The following is a 23,255-nucleotide window of genomic DNA, read 5'->3' on the forward strand; positions in this document are numbered from 1 at the left end:
GCCAGAGCTATCAGATGGGTCCAGCTGCCGCAGGCTCTCCAGGCACTGTCCCCTAAGTGACAGCTGTTACTGCCTGGGAGAGCTCAAGTGCAAAGACTATCCTGTTCTCCCATAAAGAGGAGGAAAAGGAAGATACAGAAATCAGTGCTGCTCCCAACAGCAGATCAAGGCAGTCGTCAGGAACTCAGGATCCGGGGTGAGTGTCCTCATCTTGCCTTGGGGATGGGTGGCCCAGGTCTTTGGCAGAAGTCACAGTCCAATGGCAGATGGTTAAGCCCTGTTTAAAATGCAGAGATCTCCCAGAGGGGCTTAAGGAGACAAGACAACTAAATGCAGTATGACATCCTAAATGGGATCCTGGAACAAGAAAAGAACATTAAAGGCAAAACTAATAAAATGCAAATAAGGCATAACGTTTAATTTAATCATGCAGATGACAATATGATGCTCACTTTAGAAGCAAACTGGATACGTGCTTTGATAGAAATATGTCTTTGGCCGGGCGCAGTGGCTCACGCCTGTAATTCCAGCACTTTTGGAGGCCGAGGCAGGCCGATCACCTGAGGTCAGGAGTTCGAGACCACCCCGGCTAACGTGGTGAAACCCCATCTCTACTGAAAATACAAAATTGGCCGGGTGCGGTGGCTCATGCCTGTAATCCCAGCACTTTGGGAGGCCGAGGCAGATGGATCACCTCAGGTCAGGAGTTCGAGACCAGCCTGGCCAATGTGGTGAAACCCCGTCTCTACTAATAATACAAAAATTAGCTGGGTGTGGTGGCGGGCACCTATAATCCCAGCTACTCAGGAAGCTGAGGCAGGAGAATCACTTGAACTCGGGAGGCGGAGGTTGCAGTGAGCTGAGATGGTGCCATTACACTCCAGCCTGGGCAACAAGAGTGAAACTCTGTCTCTAAATAAATAAATACAAAATTAGCTGGGCATGGTGGCGGATGCCTATAATCACAGCTACTTGGGAGGCTGAGGCAGGAGAATCACTTGAACCTGGGAGGTGGAGGTTGCAGTGAGCTGAGATCATGCCATTGCACTCCAGCCTGGGCAAAAAGAGTGAAAGTCTGTCTCAAAAAAAGAAAGAAATATGTCGCTTGTTTCTGTGGCATCTAACATAGCTGAGGAGGGCTGACTCTCGGTTCTGGATTTGTATCCAGTTTGTCATTTTGGTTTTTTGTTGGTTGGTATGTGTTTATTGTAACAATATTAAACATATTTTAAACATATTTTGGCCAGGCGCGGTGGCTCATGCCTGTAATCCCAGCATTTTGGGAGGACAAGGTGGGCAGGTCGCTTGAACTCAGAAGTTCAAGGCTGGCCTGGGCAAGATAATGAAACCCCATCGCTACAAAAAATACAAAAATTAGCTGGGCGTGGTGGCACATGCCTGCTGTACCAGCTGCTCAGGAGGCTGAGGTGAGAGGATCGCCTGTGCCCGGGAGATGAAGGTTGCAGTGAGCCAAGATGGTGCCATTGCACTCCAGCCTGGGCGACAGAGCCAGACTCTGTCTCAAAAAACAAAAAACAAAAAAACACCACTCCACTGTGGACAATAGCTTACCTGCGTCTTTGTACACTGATCTGATTAGTTCCATTAATTAAATATCAAAAATTGGAATTGTTGTCTCAAAAGGTATAAGTACAATAATACCTACATTTAAAAATGCATACAAAGGCTGGGTGCAGTGGCTCACACCTGTAATCCCAGCACTTTGGGAGGCTGAGGTGGGCGGATCACCTGAGGTCCGGAGTTCGAGACCAACCTGGCAAACATGGTGAAATCCCATCTCTAATAAAAATACAAAAATTAGCCGGGTGTGGTGGCCCATCTCTACTAAAAATACAAAAATTAGCTGGGTGTGGTGGCACATGCCTGTAGTCCCAGCTACTCAGGAGGCTGAGGCAAGAGAATTTCTTGAACCTGGGAGGCGGTGGTTGCAGTGAGCCGAGATCACACCATTGCACTCCAGCCTGGGCAGCAAAAACAAAACTCCATCTCAAAAAAACAACAACAACATACAAATAGACAAAATATACATAGAAATATATACACACATTAAAAATGGAATTACATGTATTGTTCTCATGAAAGCAGTGTATACCCATAAGAAACCACACAATACAGAAGTGGTCAACATGAATATCCCATGTGTCTAAATCTCATCCCACACCCTAGAAGAAGACTGTGTTTGGTTTCTCAACTTCAACACTTTTCTTTGTGAGTTCAGGGGTTTGCATATGGCACAGGGGCCTGTGGCTGATGTTACTAATCAATCCAGGCACTCTTACATCTGAGACTGGATGGAATGTCACAATCCTTCTTGGACAGTGCTCTGGACAGTCAGTTGGAGCTAGAACACAAGATCACATCTGTTGGCCATTCTTGTAACTTTGTCTTTCCATGATTTTAGATGGGTAGGTAGGCAGATAGATAGATAGACAGATAGATCGATAGATGATAGATAGATAGATAGATAGATAGATAGATAGATAGATAGATAGAATCTCCCTCAAATGAGTAAGTAGGCAGTGTGCATGTGAGTCCTTGAAAGTCTAAGAAAGGGCCAGGCACAGTGGCTCAGGCCTGTATTCCTAGCATTTTGGGAGGCCGAGGCGAGTGGATTACCTGATGTCACGAGTTCAAGACCAGCCTGGGAAACATGAGGAAACCCCATCATTACTAAAAATACAAAAATTAGCCTGGCGTGGTGGCATGCCCTGTAGTCCCACTACTTGGGAGGCAGAGGCACAAACGAGAACCGCTTGAACCCAGGAGGCATAGGTTGCAGTGAGCTGAGATCACGTCACTGCACTCCAGCCTGGGCGACAGAGCAAGGCTCCATCTCAAAAGAAAAAAAAAGAAAAAAAAAAAGTCTAAGAAAGGTCTTTTTTTCTCCCTGACTTCCATCTCCACCTTGGCATATGAATGATCATTCACATATGAAAAGCTTAAGTCAGTATTGTATTTGTGTCAAAATATTTTCCCTTGCAATTTGTAGATATGCCTTTTTAGTTTTCTCAGAGCATTTAGTGCTAGAGGAAACTCTGATGTAAAGCTAGTCCTTTTGTTGATACTCCGATTTTCTGTCTGGCTGTTTGCCATCCAGCTGTTTTTGAATGCCCCTGGCTCAGTGTCCAAAGGCTATTTGGGGCTGAGATTGTTGAGCACCTAAGGCAGTGACAGAGTGTGAGGGGACCTGAGAATGCTTCGATCCTCCCTGTACACTTTTTTTTCTTGGTGCCCTATGGCATGTTTTATAATTGATCTGTTCAAAACACTTCTCTTGTTTTATTTTAGTTACGTTTATCTCCATTCCTACTCTCTTCCTCCTCCTCCCCAAGACACAGCTTAATGTGTTTAATGTGTGTCCTTTCAAAAAAATGTGTTATTGGGCCGGGCGCGGTGGCTCACTCCTGTAATCCCAGTACTTTAGGAGGCCAAGGTGGGTGGATCACCTGAGGTCAAGAGTTCGAGACCAGCCTGGCCAACATGGTGAAACCCCGTCTCTACTAAAAATACAAAAATTAGTGGGGCGGTAGTGACATGCGCCTGTAATTCCAGCTACTTAGGAGGCTGAGACAGGAGAATCGCTTGAACCTGGGAGGCAGAGGTTGCAGTGAGCAGAGATCGTGCCACTGCACTCCAGCCTGGGCGACAGAGTAAGACTCCGTCTCAAAAAAAAAAAAAAAAAAAGAAGCGAAATAACTTAACAATTTTAATATTGGCCTGAATAATATATGTTGTCAAAATTAATTTTACCTATTTCTTTTTGTTTTGTAAAGTATGGATGCTAGAAAATTTTATATTAAGTAGTAATAATGCAGTTAGTACAAGAAGACGTCAAAATGTCTGACTGTTTTGAGATTGACTGAGGTTCAGTTTATTATTAATAGTTGGGATGGAAATAGGCCTACATGAAGTAAGGGATTTATCCAGAGAGCATGGATTCAGGTTCTTCCCTTGCAAATAACAGAAACCAATTCTGCTAACTTGTCCAAAAAAAAAAGGAAAAAAAAACTCTCGGGGTCGGGGCAGGGGGTGCCCTCTCAGCATCAGGAGCCGGCAGCTGCCTTTCCCTCCGGCACTTTTCCCTTTTCTCCGCTCTGTGTCGTAGGCGTGCCAATCCCCAGGAGAGAGGCGTGATAGGCCCAGCCTTTGACACGTGGGGAAACACAGGCCTGTGATTGGCTACCGCATGACACCCAAGGGACAAGTTGCTATGGCAACGCGTGGGCGCGCTGTGGGCTCGTAGAAGCCAGGTACGGACGCTGAACAGGCGAAGACCCGAGATGTCCTTTGCAAGGGTCCCAGAACTCGCCAGTGGCTCAGTCCTCCTCACTCCCAGAACTGCTCCTCCACACATGCGATGGCTTTTAATAAATATTTGAGTCACTCCCACTTCCACAGTCTCTGCCCCTCCAGGCTCCACGTGCTCCTGGGTTCGTTTGGGTCGTTTTTGTCCCATAACTTTGGGCCAGAGGAGATCTGGATTTGGGCACAGAGGGAGATCAAACTCGGGTGGGACATCCAGTCATGCTGTCTGCTTTGTTTCCAGGGGTCTTCACGGCTTCTCTGCCCAGGGGCCAGAACCGAGGAGGCCAGGAGGGCTGCTGGGGCTAAAGGGTCTAAGGACCTCGTTGCACACGCTACCAGGAGCAGGGGCATGGAGCACAGTGAGGGGGCTCCCGGAGACCCAGCCGGTACTGTGGTGCCCCAGGAGCTGCTGGAAGAGATGCTTTGGTTTTTTCGTGTGGAAGATGGTAAGTGGTGAGAGATTGACGGCAGGGGTGGGGGTGTGCCCCTCAACACAGAGCAGAGTTTGGCTGAAGGCCCTGACACTGTCGTCCCCTCCAGGTCAGGCGGTACATTTCCTCCAAGACAGGGAATCAGTCGGGGTGTCTCAGTACCCAGAAGGGTCTGGCTGGACCGCCCCTTCCTTTTCTCAGGGTGTGGTTGCTTATTTATACAGCCCTCCAATCATCACAACATTTATTAAGCTCCTACTCTGTACCAGACACTGTTCTCAGCACTGGGGCGACAATAGTGAATAAAACACAAAAATCTCTGCCTTCATGGAATGTACATTCTAGTGGGGATTAAAAATGAACAACTAAAACGCATAGTGCGTTGGTGATGAATAATAAAAAGAAAAATTAAACAGAGAAAGAGAATAGGAAGTATGCAACAAGGGCAGTAATGTGGTCAAGGAAGACCTCACTAAAAAGGTGACATTTTTATCATCAGGAAGGTGACTTGCAGGAAACTAAGGAAATAATTAGCTATGCAAATTATTTGGGGGAGGAACATTCCTGGAGGGAGGACAGCAAATGCAAGAGCTCTGAGGCTGGACCCTGCTTCATTTGGGTACAGCATGGACAAATCTTGAGTAGCCACATTCAGTTTAGTCACTTCATGTATTATCTGTGGGCAGTTGCCATTCCTTCCACCCTTCTCCCTGCCTTCTTTCTTTCCTTTTTCTTTTTTTTTTTCTTCTTTTTTTTCTTTTGCCATTTTTTTGAGGCAGGGTCACTCTGCTGCCCAGGCTGGAGTGCAGTGGTGCAATCTTGGCTCACTGCAAGCTCTGCCTCCTGGATTCAAGTGATTCTCATGCCTCAGCCTCCTGAGTAGCTGGGATTACAGTGTATGCCACCACACCCGGCTAATTTTTGTATTTTTAGTAGAGACAGTGTTTCACCATGTTGGCCAGGCTGGTCTTGAACTCCCGACCTCAGGTGATCCACCTGACTCGGCTTCCCAAAGTGCTGGGATTATAGGCGTGAGCCACTGAGCCCAGCCTTCTTTCTTTTCCTTGTGCTCCGCAGGTCCAGCCCCTGGCAAAACTGAAGATTGTAAAGTTTATCTTGGCCCACCTGTCTCCTGCCCTCCATAGGCCTCTGCCCTTCACCCCTGTTGCCCCACTATTATTTAACAGCAGTACTGTCTCCTCCATTAGATTAGGGCTTCTCCAGAGTAGAGACTGTGTCTTCCACCCTCCCACCTGTTAGACTGGGAGTGCCCCAGGGCAAGGGGCCCATCTTTGATTAGGGTCTCCACGCAAAGGACAGTTGATGCTGTAAGCTGGGTCTGAGCCCAGGCCCCAGCTGTTAGCGGGCTTGAGAGGTGCCTGGCCATTCCTCAGGGCTCTGTCCTGTGTGTCCTTCCCCAGCATCTCCCTGGAATCATTCCATCCTTGCCCTGGCAGCTGTGGTGGTCATTATAAGCATGGTCCTCCTGGGAAGAAGCATCCAGGCAAGCAGGTGAGGAGCTGGTCCTGGGGGGATGGGGTGGTCTCTGTGGGGTAGAGGCCCTGCCTTCCCAGAGGGAAATCTAGAGAGGGGTCACTTAGGGATCATTGCTGTCCACCCTTTGGGACAGCAAAATTCAGTCTTCAGTGTCCTTCGAGAACCCAAAGCTGTTAAAAACAAACAAACAAACAAACAAACAAAAAACAGCAACAGTCCCTGATTACCACCCCCTGGCCCTGGACAGGAAGCAGGCATGACCTGGAGGAGTGTAGCTATTCAGAAGGCGAGCTTGCCCCTCTCACCCTATCAGCACACATGCACCTCAGCAAAGTCAACTCAGAGATGAGTGGCTGTACAGCAGACCTGTTCCCCCTACGACCCAGCCAGAATCTCTAGGCAGACAGCTTACCACCGCTGGGTCCCTCCACTATGGCCAGGAAGTCTAGGGGTACCTTGAATAAAACCAATCTGGAGAGAGGACAGACACATGGGAGTTATTAAGGAAGTGGGCAGTGGGAGCCAATGAAGGTGGCTGGGGGAGGGGAGTGATGTGTACACGATGGGGTTTTAGAAACATGACTGGTGTTGTGCCTAGGCTGGTTTGGAGAAGGAAACACCTAGAGGCAGAGAGATTAGTTAGAAATTTCCTGCAGTAGTGTGAGGGATGAGGTGTGAGGTGACAAGGACCTATGCTAAGTAGGATGACAGTCCAAGGTCAGAGACAGTGTGGTTAGGTGAAAAGAACACAGGATTCAAGAGTCAGGAGGCTTAAGTGCACACACTAGCTATGTGCATCCTTGGCTTTTTTTTTTTTTTTTTTTTTGACACAGTCTCTCTCTTGCCCAGGATGGAGTGCAGTGGCGCAATCTCGGCTCACTGCAACCTCTGCCTCCCAGGTTCAAGTGATTCTCCTGCTTCAGCCTCCCAAATAGCTGCAATTACAGGCACAACCACACCCAGCTAATTTTTGTATTTTTAGTAGAGATGGGGTTTTGCCATGTTGGCCAGACTGGTCTCAAACACCTGGCCTCAAGTGAGCCACCCGCCTCAGCCTCCCAAAGTGCTGGGATTACAGGTGTGAGCCACTGCACCTGGCCTCCTTGAAGCACATTTCCTCACATGGAAGGTGCGGGGGTGGCAATGATACTTGAGCTCACAGGTGACAGTAAGGATTCCTTGAGATGACACACACGCAAGGGTAAGCCATTTCTCTGTTGAAGGAATATCCAACCATTGCCGCTTCTCCTCTAGTAGCTCCCAAACTGCATATAGGATTTTCCCCTTAGACTCTTTAAGCCATTTGGGGGACCCAGTCCTGCCCCAACCACTCAGCCCCCCTCATTAACACTGTTCCCTGTCCCCCCAGAAAAGAAAAGATGCAGCCACCAGAAAAAGAAACTCCAGAAGTCCTGCATTTGGATGAGGCCAAGGATCACAACAGCCTAAACAACCTAAGAGAAACTTTGCTCTCAGAAAAGCCAAACTTGGCCCAGGTGGAACTTGAGTTAAAAGAGAAAGATGTGCTGTCAGTTTTCCTTCCGGAGGTACCAGAAACTGAGAGCTAGTGAGGGTTCAGAGAAGCCCCATCCTAAGCCAGGCACATGATGTGGGCTCAGCTCAGTGGCCTGAAACCTCTCAGGTTTTAGAGTCTCTCCCAAGAAGCCGCTTTTTTCTTTTTCTTTCTTTTTTTTTTTTCTTAGCAGATACAATGAATGAACTGCAAGCAAACTAAAATTCTGTTATTAAAAAAAATATTTTATTAAAATGCTCCTGGAAGTGAGCAGGTGGTATTGCATAGTTTGTTCAGATGGCAGTGGTACACACACACATACACACACAAGTGGCCTGGAGCAAAAGTGCAAAATCCGTAGCTGGCCTGTGGGTCGGGAAGCCTGGCTAGGACTCCACGCATGTGGTCTTGAGTAGTTCACAGCCCCCCTCTGACCTCAGCTCCTCCATTTACAGAATGAGTCCGAAGACTGGGTCAGAGATGCTGTTTGCAATCCAACAGTAGTCCTGAGACTGCTGAGAAGGGAAGGAGCAGGCCTCCAGGCCCAGAATCCCCTTCCCAATCCTTCCACCCACCAGGACCCTCTCTCCTTTCCCTGCTTGTCTGCTAAGAGTCTGTGCAAGACTTCCCTGGGACCTGGCGTGTGGTAAACAAAATCAGACAACTACCACACTGCCTGCCTTGGACAGCCTTTTCTTGCTAACAGTGGGATCTCAAAGGTGTGTCCTGATCCCATGTCTGAGCCATGCTGTCTTAGTATAAGCTGCGGTGACACCACCAAATAACATATGCAAAATTTTGCCTTATTAACCCAAAATGCTTTAGGTTCTAAAGTGGGCTTTGAACACTCAGACTCATTGCTGAGGGTCCTGGGTCCTGCCAAACCAGATGACAAATGGGTATACTGTGTTTCTACCTGCAGGGGGGCAGGCCCTGTAGCCCCTGGATGGGTCTGATGCTGCTGTGGGCTCCCTGGAGCCCTGGGTAACTCACTGGAGTGACAACTTTCTTCTGCAGCCTGGATCATTAAGCTTGAGGGAGCTGATGCTGAGGTTCTTTGGACAGAGTGCTTAACAGTGGGAAAACACATGGGGAATCTGTCTGCTGATCAAAGAACTCTGGGGCTCCTTACATTGGACAACCTACAGTCCCTCCCTTTTATCCTCATTGAGACGCCAAGTGTTGGAAATACCCCTTCCTGGGGCTTCTGTCCATTGGATTATTTTAACTAGATTTTCCTTGGATAAACTGTGGGGTTTGTAGCCTGGGCCTTCTGTGAAGTCAGCAGATGACAGGAGGGCCAGGCTCTGGCCTCTGAAACTGCAGCCGCCCTGCCTTTCCCGTCCACCAGGTGGCACAAGGACCCCAGGCTGTCATTCCGCAGGCTGTTCTCGGGGCTGACATTGACAGAGCTATCCACCCAGACCATCCACTAAGGCCACAGCTGGCCCAACTGTAGCTGGAGCAGGAAGAGCTGATGGCAGCAGGATAGACACTGCAATTTCTTCCTACTTAAGGCTGACCCCAGGTCTCTGGGTTGTCACAGTGGCTGTTTCCCTCTACGGCCACAGACGCGGTGGTTACCATGAAGACCAAGGCCTGGAGGGAACAGAAGCAGCATCCCTGCCTGCCACTCCAGCTCACACAGTGAATTGAGTGTAGGGACACTGCTTGGTGCTGGAGGCGGGGTCTGCTGTCCATCAGACGGAAAGGCCGGTGGTGAGAAGCCAGCCCCTGTCCCGCTGCAGTCCTGTCCAGCCACCGAGCCTAGGCTTCCTGGGGAAGGGCCCTTAGAAGATCTTGAAGCCCTTCAGGAGGGTCAGGGTAGGCGCCTTGCGCTTGCTCTGGGCCCGGGATGACTTCACGGTGACCAGCTTGGCCTGGGCCACAGTGGGCATCTCCTTCAGGCTGACGGTGGAGAGCGTGTTGAAGGTGCAGCTGGCCAGCCCATGCCGGGCGGTGAGCGGGGCCTGGTGGGGCAGGGCCCTCTCCTCGGAGATGAAGAGGGGCCGAGTCAGGGGGCTCTTCTCCAGCTCCCGCCGTGCCTCTCGCACTGCCTCATGGAAGACATGCTGCACGTGCTCAAAGTCCAGACAGGCAGAGACCTCGAAAAACAGGCACCCAAACCTGCCTGCCAAAGCCACACCCTCTGCCTTGGTGACTTGCCTGGTGAGGAAGCAGTGTGAGGCAGGGAGTTAGGAGCAGGCTGTGCCAAGTCAGGCAGACCAGCTCCTACACCCAGCGCCCCATGGACTAGCTGGGTGGCCTGGGGTCATCTTCACCTCTCTGAGTCTCAGCGTTCTTATCAGTACAGTGGGTTACTGCCCTCTGCCTCTCAGGGTTGTTAGGATTACGAAAGACAATTTGTTTCAAGTGCGTAGCACAGTACCTGGCACAGAGTCAGTGCTCAATAAATGGTAGCTGATGTCACCCAAGCCAGAATTTTGGGATGAGGATAAGGGTAAGAAGCTACTCCAAATCCCCTATGCTAGACCCTGCCTGTGGCTGAAGGAAGCAGGCCATTCCCAGCCTCATCTCTTCTCTACCCCATCGTGGGTCCCTGGGGCAGGAAACAGGCCACCCACAGCTCTGGCTTGTGGGATCAGCTCTAGAGAGAAGCAGTCGTTTGGACTGAAGGGTTAGACCATAGAGGTGACTCTAGAAGCCTGTGGTTGGCAGAGTTCTCAGGGCTCCTGGGGTTTGTGTTTGTGAAAATTCATTATTCAAGCCCCCACAATGACAAAGTTGCAGATTCAAGCTCATCATAAAAGCAAATAATAAAACCAGGGCAGAGGCAGGAGAGGGCAGGGGGGACAACATTTCATGGTGAGGAGGGCAAAAGGAGAGAGGGGGCAACACCTATTCTGCCTTGGTCCTACACCACCTCCCGTGAAGGGAGGATAGAATATCCGGAACTTGGGAAGGTCCTGGAGGCTTCTGACCTGAAAGCCATGGGAATCGAGGCGGGAAGAAAAAGAAGACTGGCTCTTGCATAGGTCGGATGTCTAGAAGAGGGAAGAGATGGGGGGGGTCCCTGAGGTCCTGGGGCCAAGACTCCACTGGCTGGATCTTCCTGACCTACTGCTGAGCTGTCCCACTGCCCATTCCCGAGGATAATGGCACAGCCACTAGATGAGAGGAGGCACTCGAGTGGGCCATGGTGGGAAAAGTTTCTGAGCCCAAGGCTGACCTGGCAGGAGCAGGGGCTGAGAGTGGGCTAGCTTCCCAGAGTGCCACTCCATGGTGGGGGGCGCGGTCTGAGAGAGAGTGAGTAACTGGGACAAAAAAGAGTCAGAGGCATCGGATCTATTCCCCACCCTGGGCTGGTTGCCCTGGTGCCAGTAAGCTCACCGCTTCCTGAGGAACCCTTTTGGAAAGAACACTTGCTATTATTTGCTTTTATGATGAGCTTGAATCTGCAACTTTGTCATTGTGGGGGCTTGAATAATGAATTTTCACAAACACAAACCCCATGTGTGCGTGCATGTGTGTGAGTGGGTGACAGAGGCACAGAACATTGTCCTTTTTCTTATTTTGTTGCATCCTAGGGAAAATTTTATCAGTGGCTTGGGAAGCATCAACCTAACCCACATTTTACCCTTTTAACAGTGAGACAGTCGTGGGAGACAATGGCCAATGCTCAGCTAAAAGTTAGACTTCCTGTGCTTCCCAGAATCCTAATCTACTAAACTTGGGACTTGATCGAAGAATGAAATAGGAATACATTGCCCTGAGTTGTTTTTAGGGAACGGGTGGGATCAGCTTCATTTGAGCATGTATTCTTTGTTATTTGCTCCCAAACCATTTTAGACAATCCCTTTGGCAAAGATTGGGGTCAAAAGAGTGATCTGTAGCTTTTTTCCCCGTACTGAAAACTGGCCTACTCACAATCCAGTCTTCTGACCCCTAAGAGGGTCTGCGATTCCTCAAAGACTACCTTCAGCAGCTTTCAGGTCACGTGACTTCCCTCATTCTCTGAGACACAATTTGCCTAGGTCTGAGGGCTTGGCCACATTTGAAGGCCTCTCACCATAGTCCCCTTTCACGGTCCCACACCTCTCTTTTTCCCACTGCCCATCTGACCCGTTCTAAACAAAGGGTCCCCTCCTTGCTAACACCAGTCAATGTGCCCTTGGGGCCTAGGGAAGCAGGACTGACCAACCGTGAACAGGGAGGGATGAGTGGCTGGTGGAAGGGGCTATCCCTTGCAGGTAGACTGGCCACAGAGGACAAAGGTCAGTGCTGGAGAAATCCAGTGGCGTTACTCATCAAGTTCAGGCATCACAGCGTCAAATGCTTCAGGGCCAGGCAGACAACTTGAATGTGTGGAGAGGGTGGAGGTAAACCACGGGGAGTGGTGAGGCCTGGGGTCGGCTGGAGAGAGCGTGCCCCACCTCAAAGCATTCCAGTTCTAGGTCTTTTAAGACACTATGCCAGCCAAGCAAAATATGGCTGCAGTATTCTTCAGTAATGCGTCCTCTGGCCCAGTCTCTGACCTCCGATTCGAGTCCAACCCTTTCTAAGAGAACCTGCTCTCAGCCCAGCCAACTGTGGGAGTGAGAGTCGGAGGCTGGGTCTGGGTGAGGTGAGAGCCAGTTGGACCAGAGCAGACACCTGACCAAGGAGCCCATCAGAGCCTCTCTCCTTAGAATTGGAATTGGGCACTAGACCAGTCAGCTGCTGGGAGTGAGACCGGAAGGTCAGATAGACTCATGCAAGAAGGGTGAGTCCAAGAGAATCCACAGAGACCTAAGAGCGCGGAAGGAGCTGCCACTCTTCTGACTTGCAGGGTGCAGTTGCTGTGTGACCCAGAAGCGTTTCCCTTCAAGTCCTTGGCTGCCTGGAAGACCAACATCTACCATACCCTTACAACATAATCCCTTTAGCCGGGCACGGTGGCTCACGCCTGTAATCCCACACTTTGGGAGGCTGAGGCAGGTGGATCATGAGTTCAGGAGTTCAAGACCAGCCTGGCCAAAAAGGCGAAACCCCATCTCTACTAAAAACACAAAAATTAGCCGGGCGTGGTGGCAGGAACCTGTAATCCCAGCTACTGGGGAGGCTGAGGCAGGAGAATCACTTGAACCCAGGAGGTGGAGGTTGCAGTGAGCAGAGATGGTGCCATTGCACTCCAGCCTGGGTGACACAGTGAGACTCTGTCTCAGAAAACAAACACACACACAAACAAACATATAATCCCTTCTACCACAATTCAAGGGGATGACTGTTCTTAGCAGCCCACTAATCCCTAAAGATGCCACCTGCCCTTACAAGTGAAGAAAGCGAGCTCTGGAGATAAGGGCCAAGCAGGCTGTGCTCACCTGTACTGAGCCATGTCCAGCTTGTTGCCCAGCAGCAGGGCAGGGATGCTGCGCTGTGTCTCCTTCGCGTGCAAGGCAAGCAGCTCCAGATAGCTGCTGCTGCTATCAAAGCTCTGGCGGCTGTCGACGCTGTACACCACCAGGAAGGCATGGGCCCAGTTCAGGTAGCGCTCGCAGTTCCTGGGGGTGTCCTGGGGTGAAGGAGAGAAGCCCCGCCAGGGGGCAGAGGAGGTTGGGGTAAAGGCCTTCACCTGAGCCACCCAATCCCACCTCCCCACTCCCCGGTCTTTGTATATTGTTTCTCAGCAGAGCCCTTTCAAAGGGGCACTTGAGTGTGGATTTGGCTTGGTGTGAAAGGAGACATTGTCTCATGAACCTCCCTCCCACCACCCAGCCAGAGACTTGGAGACCTTGGCCCCTTGGGCCCAGAGCCAAAGACTCTGGCATGCTCCCTACAGAGACCTGGCTGTCCCTGGGCACCGCTGGTTTTGGGTTGAGTTCATGCTGCCCCTTTGGCTTCTGAGAGTAACTGGCATCCAGCCTTGGCAGGGGGTGGTGAGGACATGGGGGGAGACTTGTGTGTGGGAGAGACCTGGGCCGAGGGGCTCTCACCAGGAGCATCTGTGTAGACAGGTGTGCACCTGTCTCCTCGTGTGCACAGGCACAGAGCCCCACAGCACAGGATCTCCGAGCAGATGCCAGCAACCATCATGTCTCTCCAGGCCCTGTCCCATCCTTCTCATTTGGCAAAGGAAGGATTCAGACCCAGAGAGGTCAAGTGCCTCATTCAGGGTTACACAGCAAAGTTGAGCTTAAAAGGCATCTAAATGCCTATCTGAGGTCCCGCACTCTGGGCCAGGACTTCTCAGGAGGCTATACTGACTCACAGCAGTGCATAGGTAATGGAGGTAATGTTACCAGGTCTGCAGTGTCCATGACCCTCAGGTGGACAGGCTGGTGGTCCACAGTCTCCTCGGAGCTGTAGGTGTCCTCTACAACACAGATGGTTAGCCAGGTCAGACACAGTGCCTTGGGTGTAAGTTTGAGCTTCCCTCTGTGCTAGACTCCTGTGTGGCCTTGGGGGACCTTAGCAGCTGCTCTGGGGCTGGGACCACTGGAAAGTCCTTGGTTCTCACCCACATGGAGGCTACAGGCAGAACCTCCCACCAAGGAGATGCTGCTCCACCTGCAGGGCTCAGCGTCAGTGGTCACTCACAGACCACACCTCGGGGGTGGGTCTGTGTTCTGGATCCACACACAAAACCAGCAGGATAGAGTCGAGTGTGTGGCCCCTAGACCCTGTTAGCAGCACAGGCTGGCTCAGGAGCAGCACTGCTAGCCCCTCTATCCCAGAACCCCAGGCTTTCCCACTCTCTTCCCCTACAACCAACCTCCTGTCCCCAGTGGGAGAAGAGACAAGGGAAAAGAGAAGTACATAATACAATGGAAGGAATGGCAGTCAGACCCCTTTTAGAAGTTCCGAGAAGGTTTTACAAATAATCCTTGTCAACATGACAGCAGGGGAGTCTAGTGTAGTCAGAAGTTTTCAGCTGGAGAATGTGGTATTAAACCCAATGTCAGCTGCTTTTTAGCTTTGTGACTTGGCCAAATCACTTCAGCTCTCTGAGGCTGTTTCCTCATTTTAAAATGGGAACACTGTGATAACATTACTAACAGTTTCCAAGTCTTTCCTTTGTCCCAGGCGCTGTGCTAAGTGCTTGACATTAGCTCATTTAACGGTCCCATCTCCCAGGGCTCTGTAAGAACTGGATGGGCCCCCCAGGCATGGGGCCTGGCTCACCATACACGCCTGGTGAGGGCAGTGGGAATGATGGTGTTCCAAAGTTAATAGGGCAGGATCACATTCCCAGGTGATTTTTTTTTAACTTTTGAAATAACTTTAGACTGACATGGAAGTTGTAAAATAGTACAGAGTTCCCGTGTACTCTTCCCCCAGCTTCCCCCAGTGTCATCACCTTACATAACCATAGCCCAATGATCAAAAAGAAATTTACATTGATACCATACTATGAACCAAACTAGTGACCTTATTTGAATTTCCCGAGTTGTTACTTTTTTTATATATATGGTTCTCATGATCTCAAATCTGAGAAAGCAGCAAGTGGCCAGGCATGCAGAGGACCTTGCGGCCATGTTGGCAGTCATTCTCTGCACCCCCAATCTGTGCCTGTGTCATTGGCCCACATGTGTGAGTGCACTTGGTTATCACCTTTCCCTAGGTGTCCCCTGCCCCTAGTGACCGTAAAGAAGACACCTTTTGGCAGAACTGGGGTGGTCTCTGCCTTCCTGGCAGCATCTGCTGTGAGAGGGCACGCCCCCAACCCTGGCTGAATTTATAGTCAAACACTTCTTTCTGAGGGCCACTGGCAGCCAAGCTGGCCTGGACACACTCCAGGTCCACTAGCATCCAGCATGAATCACAGACAGCTTCTTGTCCCCAGCCTGCTTTGGGGACTTGGATAAATAGCTGCTCTTATGCAAAGACAAAAAAAATCTAATGGAAACTATGTTCCAAATGTTTAACTATATTTGGTCCAAGAAGAGCTGCCCCTAGATGCTTACATCTCTTTCAGATCTGTCTTTATTTTCCAGTCAAAGATGTCAGATGCACCCCTTTTAGGAGTTCCCCTCAATGGGCGCAGTGTCCTGCCCAGCCCAGTGAAAGGCGCTAGCCCAACCTTGGTCTCCTGCCCACAGCATGACAGCCTTTCAAGGTTGCTGTTAGCTCCATTGTAGAGAGATGGCAAGGTGAGGCCCAGAGAAGGGATCTCACCCAAGGCCACACAGCACCTAATCAGCAGAAGGAACTTGAACTCAAGGCTTCCAGGCTGGGCTGTGTTCACAATGGGACCCCCTCACCCCGTGACTGCTCAGTGAATCAGCCCACCCTCCAGCTCTGTCTGGGCAGAGTACAAGGGAAGACCAGAATCGCCCAGTCTGGTGGGGATGTGGAACATGCCTGCATGAGCTGGAAGAAGCCTTGGAGCTCATACTGTCCAGCCTCCCTTTACAGAAGTGACAGGCCTCAGGGGCTGGGGCAGGAGTGAGGGGCTCCTTTCCCAGTCACAGTAATGTCCAGACTTCCTATCACCAAGTCCCTGCCTCAGAGTACTCTGGTGTCCTTAAATATATGGGTTTCCTAACACCTGGTTGTAATTAATATCCTGTGGACTTTTGGGTAGAGAGAAGAGTCATTTCCCAAAGTTTTGAATTTGCCAATGTTTTCCTCTCATTTACAGTAATAATTTTTAAATGGCACCACAGAAGCTCACGTCAGAGTGTATACAGGGTGCTGCCTCAGAAATGGTGCCTATGTCAGGCCGGGCGTGGTGGCTCACACCTGTAATCCCAGCACTTTGGGAGGCCGAGGCGGGCGGATCACAAGGTCAGGAGTTCTAGACCATCCTGCTGAACACGGTGAAACCCCGTCTCTACTAAAAATACAAAAAACTTATCCGGGCATGGTGGCAGGCACCTGTAGTCCCAGCTACTCGGGAGGCTGAGGCAGGAGAATGGTGTGAACCCGGGAGGTGGAGCTTGCAGTGAGCCGAGATTGCGCCACTGCACTCCAGCCTGGGTGACCAAAAAAAAAAAAAAAGAAATGGTGCCATGTCCTCGCTGGAGGAGAAGGAGAGCAAGAGGAGTGAGAAGCTGACATTCTTCCCTGGCTGAGCCAGATGAGGCACCCTCAGCCCTTCTGGGAGAGGAGAATATTCTCCTGGAGATGCCTGCCCACTCCTGCGGGGCTCAGCACAGGCAAAGCCCTTCCACAGACACTGCATCTCTCAGCTACTACCAGCTCTAACAGCCACACCCCAGAAAACGGTGCAATTCTTACACAGCCAGAGCACAGGCTATTGGTCCCATCTTCCAGATGGGGAAACCGCAGCTCAGAGGGCCCCATGCCACACAGACCTCTGACTCCAGGCCCTCTATGACATGAGGCTGCCCCTAGCGGAGAGCAACTGGAGCCATGCCTCATCTTCCTTTGTGCCTGAGGGTCTCCATAATCTTAAGGCAAATCACTGAGCCCTCTCTTCCTCCATTTCTCCACCTATAAAATGAGGATCGTGATAGGAGCTCTTCTTTAAAGGGTAATCCTAAAACCAAAATTTACCACCCCCCCCAGTTAAACCCTCATCTACACTGAGGCTAGTACTGTGCTACCTGCTGGAAATGGGAATGAATCTCCACCCTCAAGGCTCACCAAATGAACTCAGGCTCTCAGAAGACCTAGGAAGGGCTTAGAGAGTTGTTTTACCAGCATTGCTGATGGCTAGCTCCCCAGTGGAATGTGGAGGCCTTTATCCACAGAAGGAAAGGTTCTCATCTCAGTCTCTGCTGCTGCTGGAACCAACAATGGGACAGTGGCCGGAATGTTTAGACCCCTCCTAGCAGAACCTTCGAGGAGTGGCACTGGCCTCCCAGAGAGTCTGAGGGGAGAATGTCTGGTTGGCTCTCTGACTCGTGGGCTGTCAGTGTAGTGTGAGAGACCACAGGCCAATGGGACTGACCACTGTGGGGCTGCTCACTTCCCAGACAGTCTGCCCACGCATTCCACTACCAGGTCAGAACTCCAAAATTACTCAATCAGGAGGCTCAAACCACCACCCTAATAGGCTCATCCGGTGGGACCCTGTGACAGTATCGATTGGAAGGCAGGGAGGAAGACAGACTGGAGGTGAGATGCCAGGAAAAATACAAGATGCCCAGTTAAATCTGAATCTCAAAAAAAAAGAAGGAATAATTTTTGGTATAAGCATTACCCATGCAATATTTGAATTAGGCCGAATATGTCTTTTGAGTCCCTGTCCTTGGGAATTCCCCTTGTCCTTTCCCAGACACTGTGTCTGCTTGTGTGCCTTTCCTTCCTGTCCTCCCACCTCACCTCTGTCCTCAGTTTCTCCACCCCATCTCTATTCCATGCTCTGGCCTCTTCCAACACCTCGCCGGCCAGTGCACCATTGCATCCTGTGTCCTCCTCTCTCTGGAGCTGACCTCTGCTAATCAAAGGGCCTCCTCTGGGTGACCTTGGCCCAGAGTCTTCAGCTCCTTGGGCCTGTTTCCTCCACTGTAGCACTGAAGGGCTGTGCCAAGGCACCGGGGGTCAAGCAGAGCTTCGAGGAACAAATCTCTTAGGGACTGTAACCATGTCACCTGCCCTGCATCCCTGACTTACCCATGGGAACCCCTTTGCTCTCTCTGTTTGACACCCTAGGGTTCTGTTTAAAATCTGGAAGAAGGGATTCTGCTACCTAAGGAAAAGCTTTTTTAAACCAGGGGACTAAATAGCCCTGATGTCTCTGCCTGCTGCAACACTGGTGCTGGACTCCAGCCTGAACTAAGGGGCTGGGCACCACTAGGGTAAGGAGCTCTCCCCTCCAGGTGCGGCAGGAGCACTGTATCAGGGGCCTGCTGCAGGGAGCGCAGGGGGTTTCCACTGTGTCACAAAGCCTTGGGCTTCTTTGGAGGGCTCTCAGGGGTCCCATGAATGCTTTAATTGATTTTTATGAATGGGGAAAATAATCCAAGACTGCAACACCCATTTTCTAAAGGCTAAGATCATCCAGACACCTTATGGCTCTCAGTGAACAGTTTACAATAGACAAATGTTATACATGTGAGCTTTAAGCAACATTTATACTAATAAAATCCTGCTTTGATTTGTTTTAGAAGGGAATCTAAGCTATTGTGTATGGGAATCCATTTGAGGAGGAAGGAAAAGCAAAAATGCATTGAATGCCTACTGTGGGTCAAGTACTAGGCTGGATCTTTTACATGGGCTATTTCTTTAATCCTCACAGCAATTCTCTGTTTTTTAATGCCCATTTTACAGATGAGGAAACAGTAGCTCAGAGAGGTTAGCTGACTGGCTCAAGGTTGCCAATAAGGAGCAGAGCCAGGTAGGATTCAAACCCAGCTCTGACTGACACCGAAACGTTCCTTTTTCCAATATACCATGATGCAGCGATGAAAACAACAGTTGTTTTCTCATACGGTTAAAAAACTGGTTCAGAAGCCAGCACCACTAGAGAATTTCTCGAATGTCCTGCCCAGCTTTTCTGGAAGAGAACACTGAGTGACCATCTTGAAGAATAATACCTATTTGTTTTTGAGTTTTTTTTTTTTTTTTTAGACAGAGTCTCCCTCTGTCGCCCAGGCTGGAGTGCAGTGGCACTACCTTGGCTCACTGCAATCTCCGCCTCCCGGCTTCAAGCAGTTCTCCTGCCTCAGCCTCCCTAGAAGCTGGGATTACAGGCACACACCACTGCGCCCAGCTAATTTTTGTATTTTTAGTAGAGACAGAGTTTCACCATGTTGGCCAGGCTGGTCATTAACTCCTGACCTCAGGTGATCCACCCACCTCAGCCTCCCAAAGTGCTGAGATTACAGGCATTAGCCACCGCACCCGGCCCGAGAATAATACCTGTTTGGATGTGGATGTCTTGCTATGTTTATTTTTATTTTTTTAAGTTTCTTCACACCTCATATTTTAGGGTAAATCAGCCTCTCTTAGTTCTGTGAATTAAGCCAACCCCCCAGTTGTCTGGGGTGGGCTGTGGAAGTGGTATTTCTGACACTTAAAACATTTTCCCCCATGGGCTGGGTCATCCTGGCGGCTTCTCCCTTCTGTCCCCAGACATGCAGTCCTGGTCAGTGCCCACTCACGGGGTAGGTCCCAGGGGAGCACTCCAGGTGGGGCGCAGGCAGCAGAAGGTATGGGGAGTAGTTTCTTACCCAAGTTGGGGTCATATTCACTGATAAACCTCTTGGTCAGAAACTTCACGGTCAGGGCTGCAAGAAGCAGAAAGAGGTTGGCTCCATCTCTGCGGCCATGTCTAGCTGCTGGCCCCTCTTTAAGGCAGGCCTTATCTAACCTCTGTGATCCCCGGCTGACACCAAGCTCAGCTCTCCCAGAGAACGAAGCTAGGGAACTGAGGAATTGGTTTGAGAGGCTCAGAAGGAAACCAGAACTACGGGGAGCCAAGTGTCTCTAATTGCACCGTGGGAATTTTTTTTAATGGCAAGGAAAGCAATGAGTGGCGAGCCTAAGGGGTGTTTGTGAAGGTATGAACTCAGGGGTCAGGACCCATGCAACCATTACCCTAGAGTCAGCCTGGTGAAACCTCAACTGAAGGGAGGTGTCGCCCACCCCGGACAAGTCACAGAGATTCTGAAGTGTGGGGCTATTTACTCCAGGCTTTGGCTACAAGCCAAAAACACAGGAAGAGCAGAGTTGATTGCAGTGGTTGATCTTTGGGAAGGGTATAAATCCCCAAGCGCCTGGGCTTTCCAGGTAAGGTCCAGGTGAGGTCTGTGTCCCAAAGAAACACACTCTGGTCCTGGTCTCCCACATCGCAAGTCTTGGCCTCTACACTCATCACGGGTATCTGAGCAGAATGTAAAACTCAAGAATTAAGCTCTCTTTGGTTCAGAGTGTAGCCACATAAAGCAAGGACCAGCCAACTACTATACTGGACCCTCAAAAAGTAATGTTCACTACTGCTTGTTTGGAAAGAAAGAAAAGAAAAGAGAAGAGAAGAGTAGAGAAGAGAAGAGAGAGAAGAAAAGAAAGAAAGAGAAAGAAGAAAGAGAGAGAAAGCAAAGAAAGAAAGAAAAAGAAGAGGAGAGGGATGGAAGGGAAGGAGGGAGGGAGGGAAAAGAGAACAAGAAAAAGGAAGGAAGAAAAGAGAAAGAAACAAAGACAGAAAGAAAGAAAGAAAGAAAGAAAAAGAAAAAGAAAGAAAGAAGGAAGAAAAGTAATGTGATGCCTGTAATTCCAGTGCTTTGGGATTGAGACCAGCCTGGGCAATGCAGTGAGATTGTATCTCTAAAAAAATTGAAAAATTACCCAGGCATGGTGGTATGCCTGTAGTCCTAGCTACTCAGGAGGCTGAGAGGGAAGATCACTTGAGCTCAGGAGTTTGAGGCTATAGTGAGTCATGATCGCGCCACTGTACTCCAGCCTGAGTGACAGAGACACTGTCTTAAAAAAAAAAAGTGACATTGTGAATAAAATCCTTAAAATTCTTTCCTAGGATTCCTAACAGTGTCAGTTTGCAAACTAATACCCAGGGAATACATATTTTAAAATTTAAATTCTTTCTTTTATGTAGTCACTGGCTAAACGGTGCCAGTTACAGAGCTATGGATAACAATCTGATTCTCAAAGGGCAAATCTTTCAAAGGAAGAGGGTAATCCCTTCTGTAGGAAAACCAGATTCAGAGTCCCCTCTCTGGGGGTGGGGCTGGCTTCAAAATCAGAGAGTAGTCCCCCAGTGAGTCTTACAGAACACTCTGGGGAGGAAACCCACAGCCAGCTGAGCTTGGGTTGGCCATCACTAATGGCTAAAACTGGAAAAACAGCCAGTGGAGGACCCCTTCTGCCCTCCCTCCTTCAGCCAGTCAGGAGTGGCATAGTTCAGTGTTGACACAAATTATCTCAATGGAAGCCCAAGATCTTGGCTCATCAAGGACAATCCCATGCACCTGGAACCATAACCCAATGTGTTTCCAGAAAGTTGAGAGGGGTCTGGCTTGAAACAAACACATTTGATAAGAATGCACAACTTGTCCCAGAATCCCAGGGAAGGGGGGTGGGAGTGGGGGAGTGGACCTTCCCTGAGAAATCTCAACAGCTAGTGACTTCACCAGCTCCCTTCTACGGGGAGGGGGTGTGGAGGGGGAGGGGTTGGACTGGAAGTCTTCCCCCAAGCCTAATCAGGGAGTAGCAAGGCTGCGACTAAGCTCAAAGAGGCGCCTTGGGTGGGGGGATCAGTGCCCAACAGGTCCCTTTGAAGCCAGTCGCCAAGACTGACTGCTGGCCCCAGGGTAGGTCACAGGTGTAGGGGTTGGAAGGTTGGTGGCAGAGGAGACCGACCAGTAAAGTACTCCGAGACACAGAACAAGAAAGAGGGGAGAGACAGCAGGGGTCACTGATACGGAGGACAGAGACAGTGGGAAGACACAAAGGGAAGAGGCAGGCAGGGAACAGAAGACAGAGATGGTGGAGCTGAGCACAAAGCCGAGAGAAGAGAAAGCCCGGCAACAGGGAAACTGAGGCAAAGAAAATCACGGTGTCTTGTGCGACCCTCCTGGGTGAAGGAAGCTCCCCAAGCCAGTGGAAGAACCTGCCCCCAAGAGCACAGCCCACTGTCCCCCCACCCACGCCCAGCTCCGCACTTGGCGGCCCAGGTTCCCCCGCACCACTCACCAGACTTGCCAGCCCCGCGGCGCCCCAGGATGGCCAGGTTGACCTCGAGGGGCACGCTCTGAAGCCCGATGCCCGCGCGGGGTTTTCCAAACACCGAGGACATGGCGACGCCCTGGACGGCCACGCAGGTCTGCGGCCGGTGGGCCCCGCGCAGTGCGCCCGCCCGTCGGGGCCCAGGGGAGCGGGATGCAGGCTTCCCTGGAGCGCGCGGCCCCGGATCCGTCGGCGTCCGCGCCCTCGGCCCCGCGTCCAGCGGGCTGCCACCCCGCGGGGAGGAGGGGCCGGTGGAGCCTGGCGGGCGGGGCCACCCCAAGCGCCACCAAACTCCTTGTAAGGGCTGCGGAGCCCCCCGCGGGGCGCACTCAGCCGGCTCCTAGAGCAGGGAGGGAGCTCCTGCCGGCCGCGCCCCCACCGCCGGGCTGGGCCTCGAGGACTCGGCCGTCACCCTCCCAAGCGCCCCCAAACCCAGCCGGGAAGGAGCAGAGAGGAGCCGCCCCAGGGCTAGGGGGAGAGAGGGGAAGGATGTTTGCACTCTTCCCTGAACCTCCCACTCAATCTCTTTTCACCAGCAAGAAAATCCACCCCTCCCTTTGTTCTACCAAGTCAGCCCCGCCTCCTCCTCCAGGAAGCTTCCTGGGTTCAATTCCAAGCCTTGCCCTTTCTTTAGCTCAGCCTTGGCACTCTATATCCCCAATCACATTATTCTGCCCTTTGCTGTGGAGACTCTAGAGGCCTCACTGCAGAACCCATTCGGAACCCAGGCTTCTGGGGGAGGGGGCGGGGTGGAGAGAACCCCTTACTAAGATTTCAGGGCCAATATGGGTTCAGCTTCAAGAAACCTAATCCATTCTGAATTACTGTCTCTCCCTAATGGGAGCTAATGAGTTGCATGTGTTTGTGGCCTGTTGTGTAAATGGGGTGTTTGTTCTAAA

The 23,255-nt window shown here is 50.8% G+C and overlaps 2 protein-coding genes across 6 annotated transcripts in view; one reads left to right on the top strand and one right to left on the bottom strand.

Annotated features, from left to right (window-relative positions):
* Positions 1–8,037, top strand: SLC51B (SLC51 subunit beta). Of its 3 annotated transcripts, none has more exons than XM_004056346.5 (4): positions 1–196; positions 4,568–4,772; positions 6,179–6,269; positions 7,624–8,037. In XM_004056346.5, the coding sequence occupies exons 2-4, from the start codon at positions 4,676–4,678 to the stop codon at positions 7,820–7,822; spliced, it is 387 nt and encodes a 128-aa protein (XP_004056394.1). In that variant the 5' UTR covers positions 1–196; positions 4,568–4,675; the 3' UTR covers positions 7,823–8,037. The 3 variants fall into 3 exon arrangements, with proteins under 3 accessions (XP_004056394.1, XP_018866858.1, XP_055218582.1); XM_019011313.3 differs by lacking the exon at positions 1–196 and adding an exon at positions 4,222–4,271; XM_055362607.2 differs by lacking the exon at positions 1–196 and adding an exon at positions 4,261–4,451.
* The window catches only part of RASL12 (RAS like family 12), a 23,209-nt gene continuing 7,945 nt past the window's right edge, over positions 7,992–23,255 (bottom strand). The window contains exons 1-5 of one of the 3 annotated variants that reach the window (XM_004056343.5): positions 22,324–22,857; positions 19,848–19,904; positions 14,007–14,080; positions 13,089–13,279; positions 7,992–9,933 (exon numbers count right to left, since the gene is read on the bottom strand). In XM_004056343.5, the coding sequence (XP_004056391.1) occupies positions 9,558–9,933; positions 13,089–13,279; positions 14,007–14,080; positions 19,848–19,904; positions 22,324–22,426 (801 nt within the window). In that variant the 5' untranslated portion in view covers positions 22,427–22,857 and the 3' untranslated portion in view covers positions 7,992–9,557. Of the gene's footprint in view, positions 9,934–13,088; positions 13,280–14,006; positions 14,081–19,847; positions 19,905–22,323; positions 22,860–23,255 lie in introns of those variants that run through there. The other 2 variants (XM_063698613.1, XM_004056344.5) reach the window with 2 other exon arrangements.

Source organism: Gorilla gorilla, chromosome 16 (genome assembly GCF_029281585.2).
Source record: "Gorilla gorilla gorilla isolate KB3781 chromosome 16, NHGRI_mGorGor1-v2.1_pri, whole genome shotgun sequence".
Classification (NCBI taxonomy): domain Eukaryota; kingdom Metazoa; phylum Chordata; class Mammalia; order Primates; family Hominidae; genus Gorilla; species Gorilla gorilla.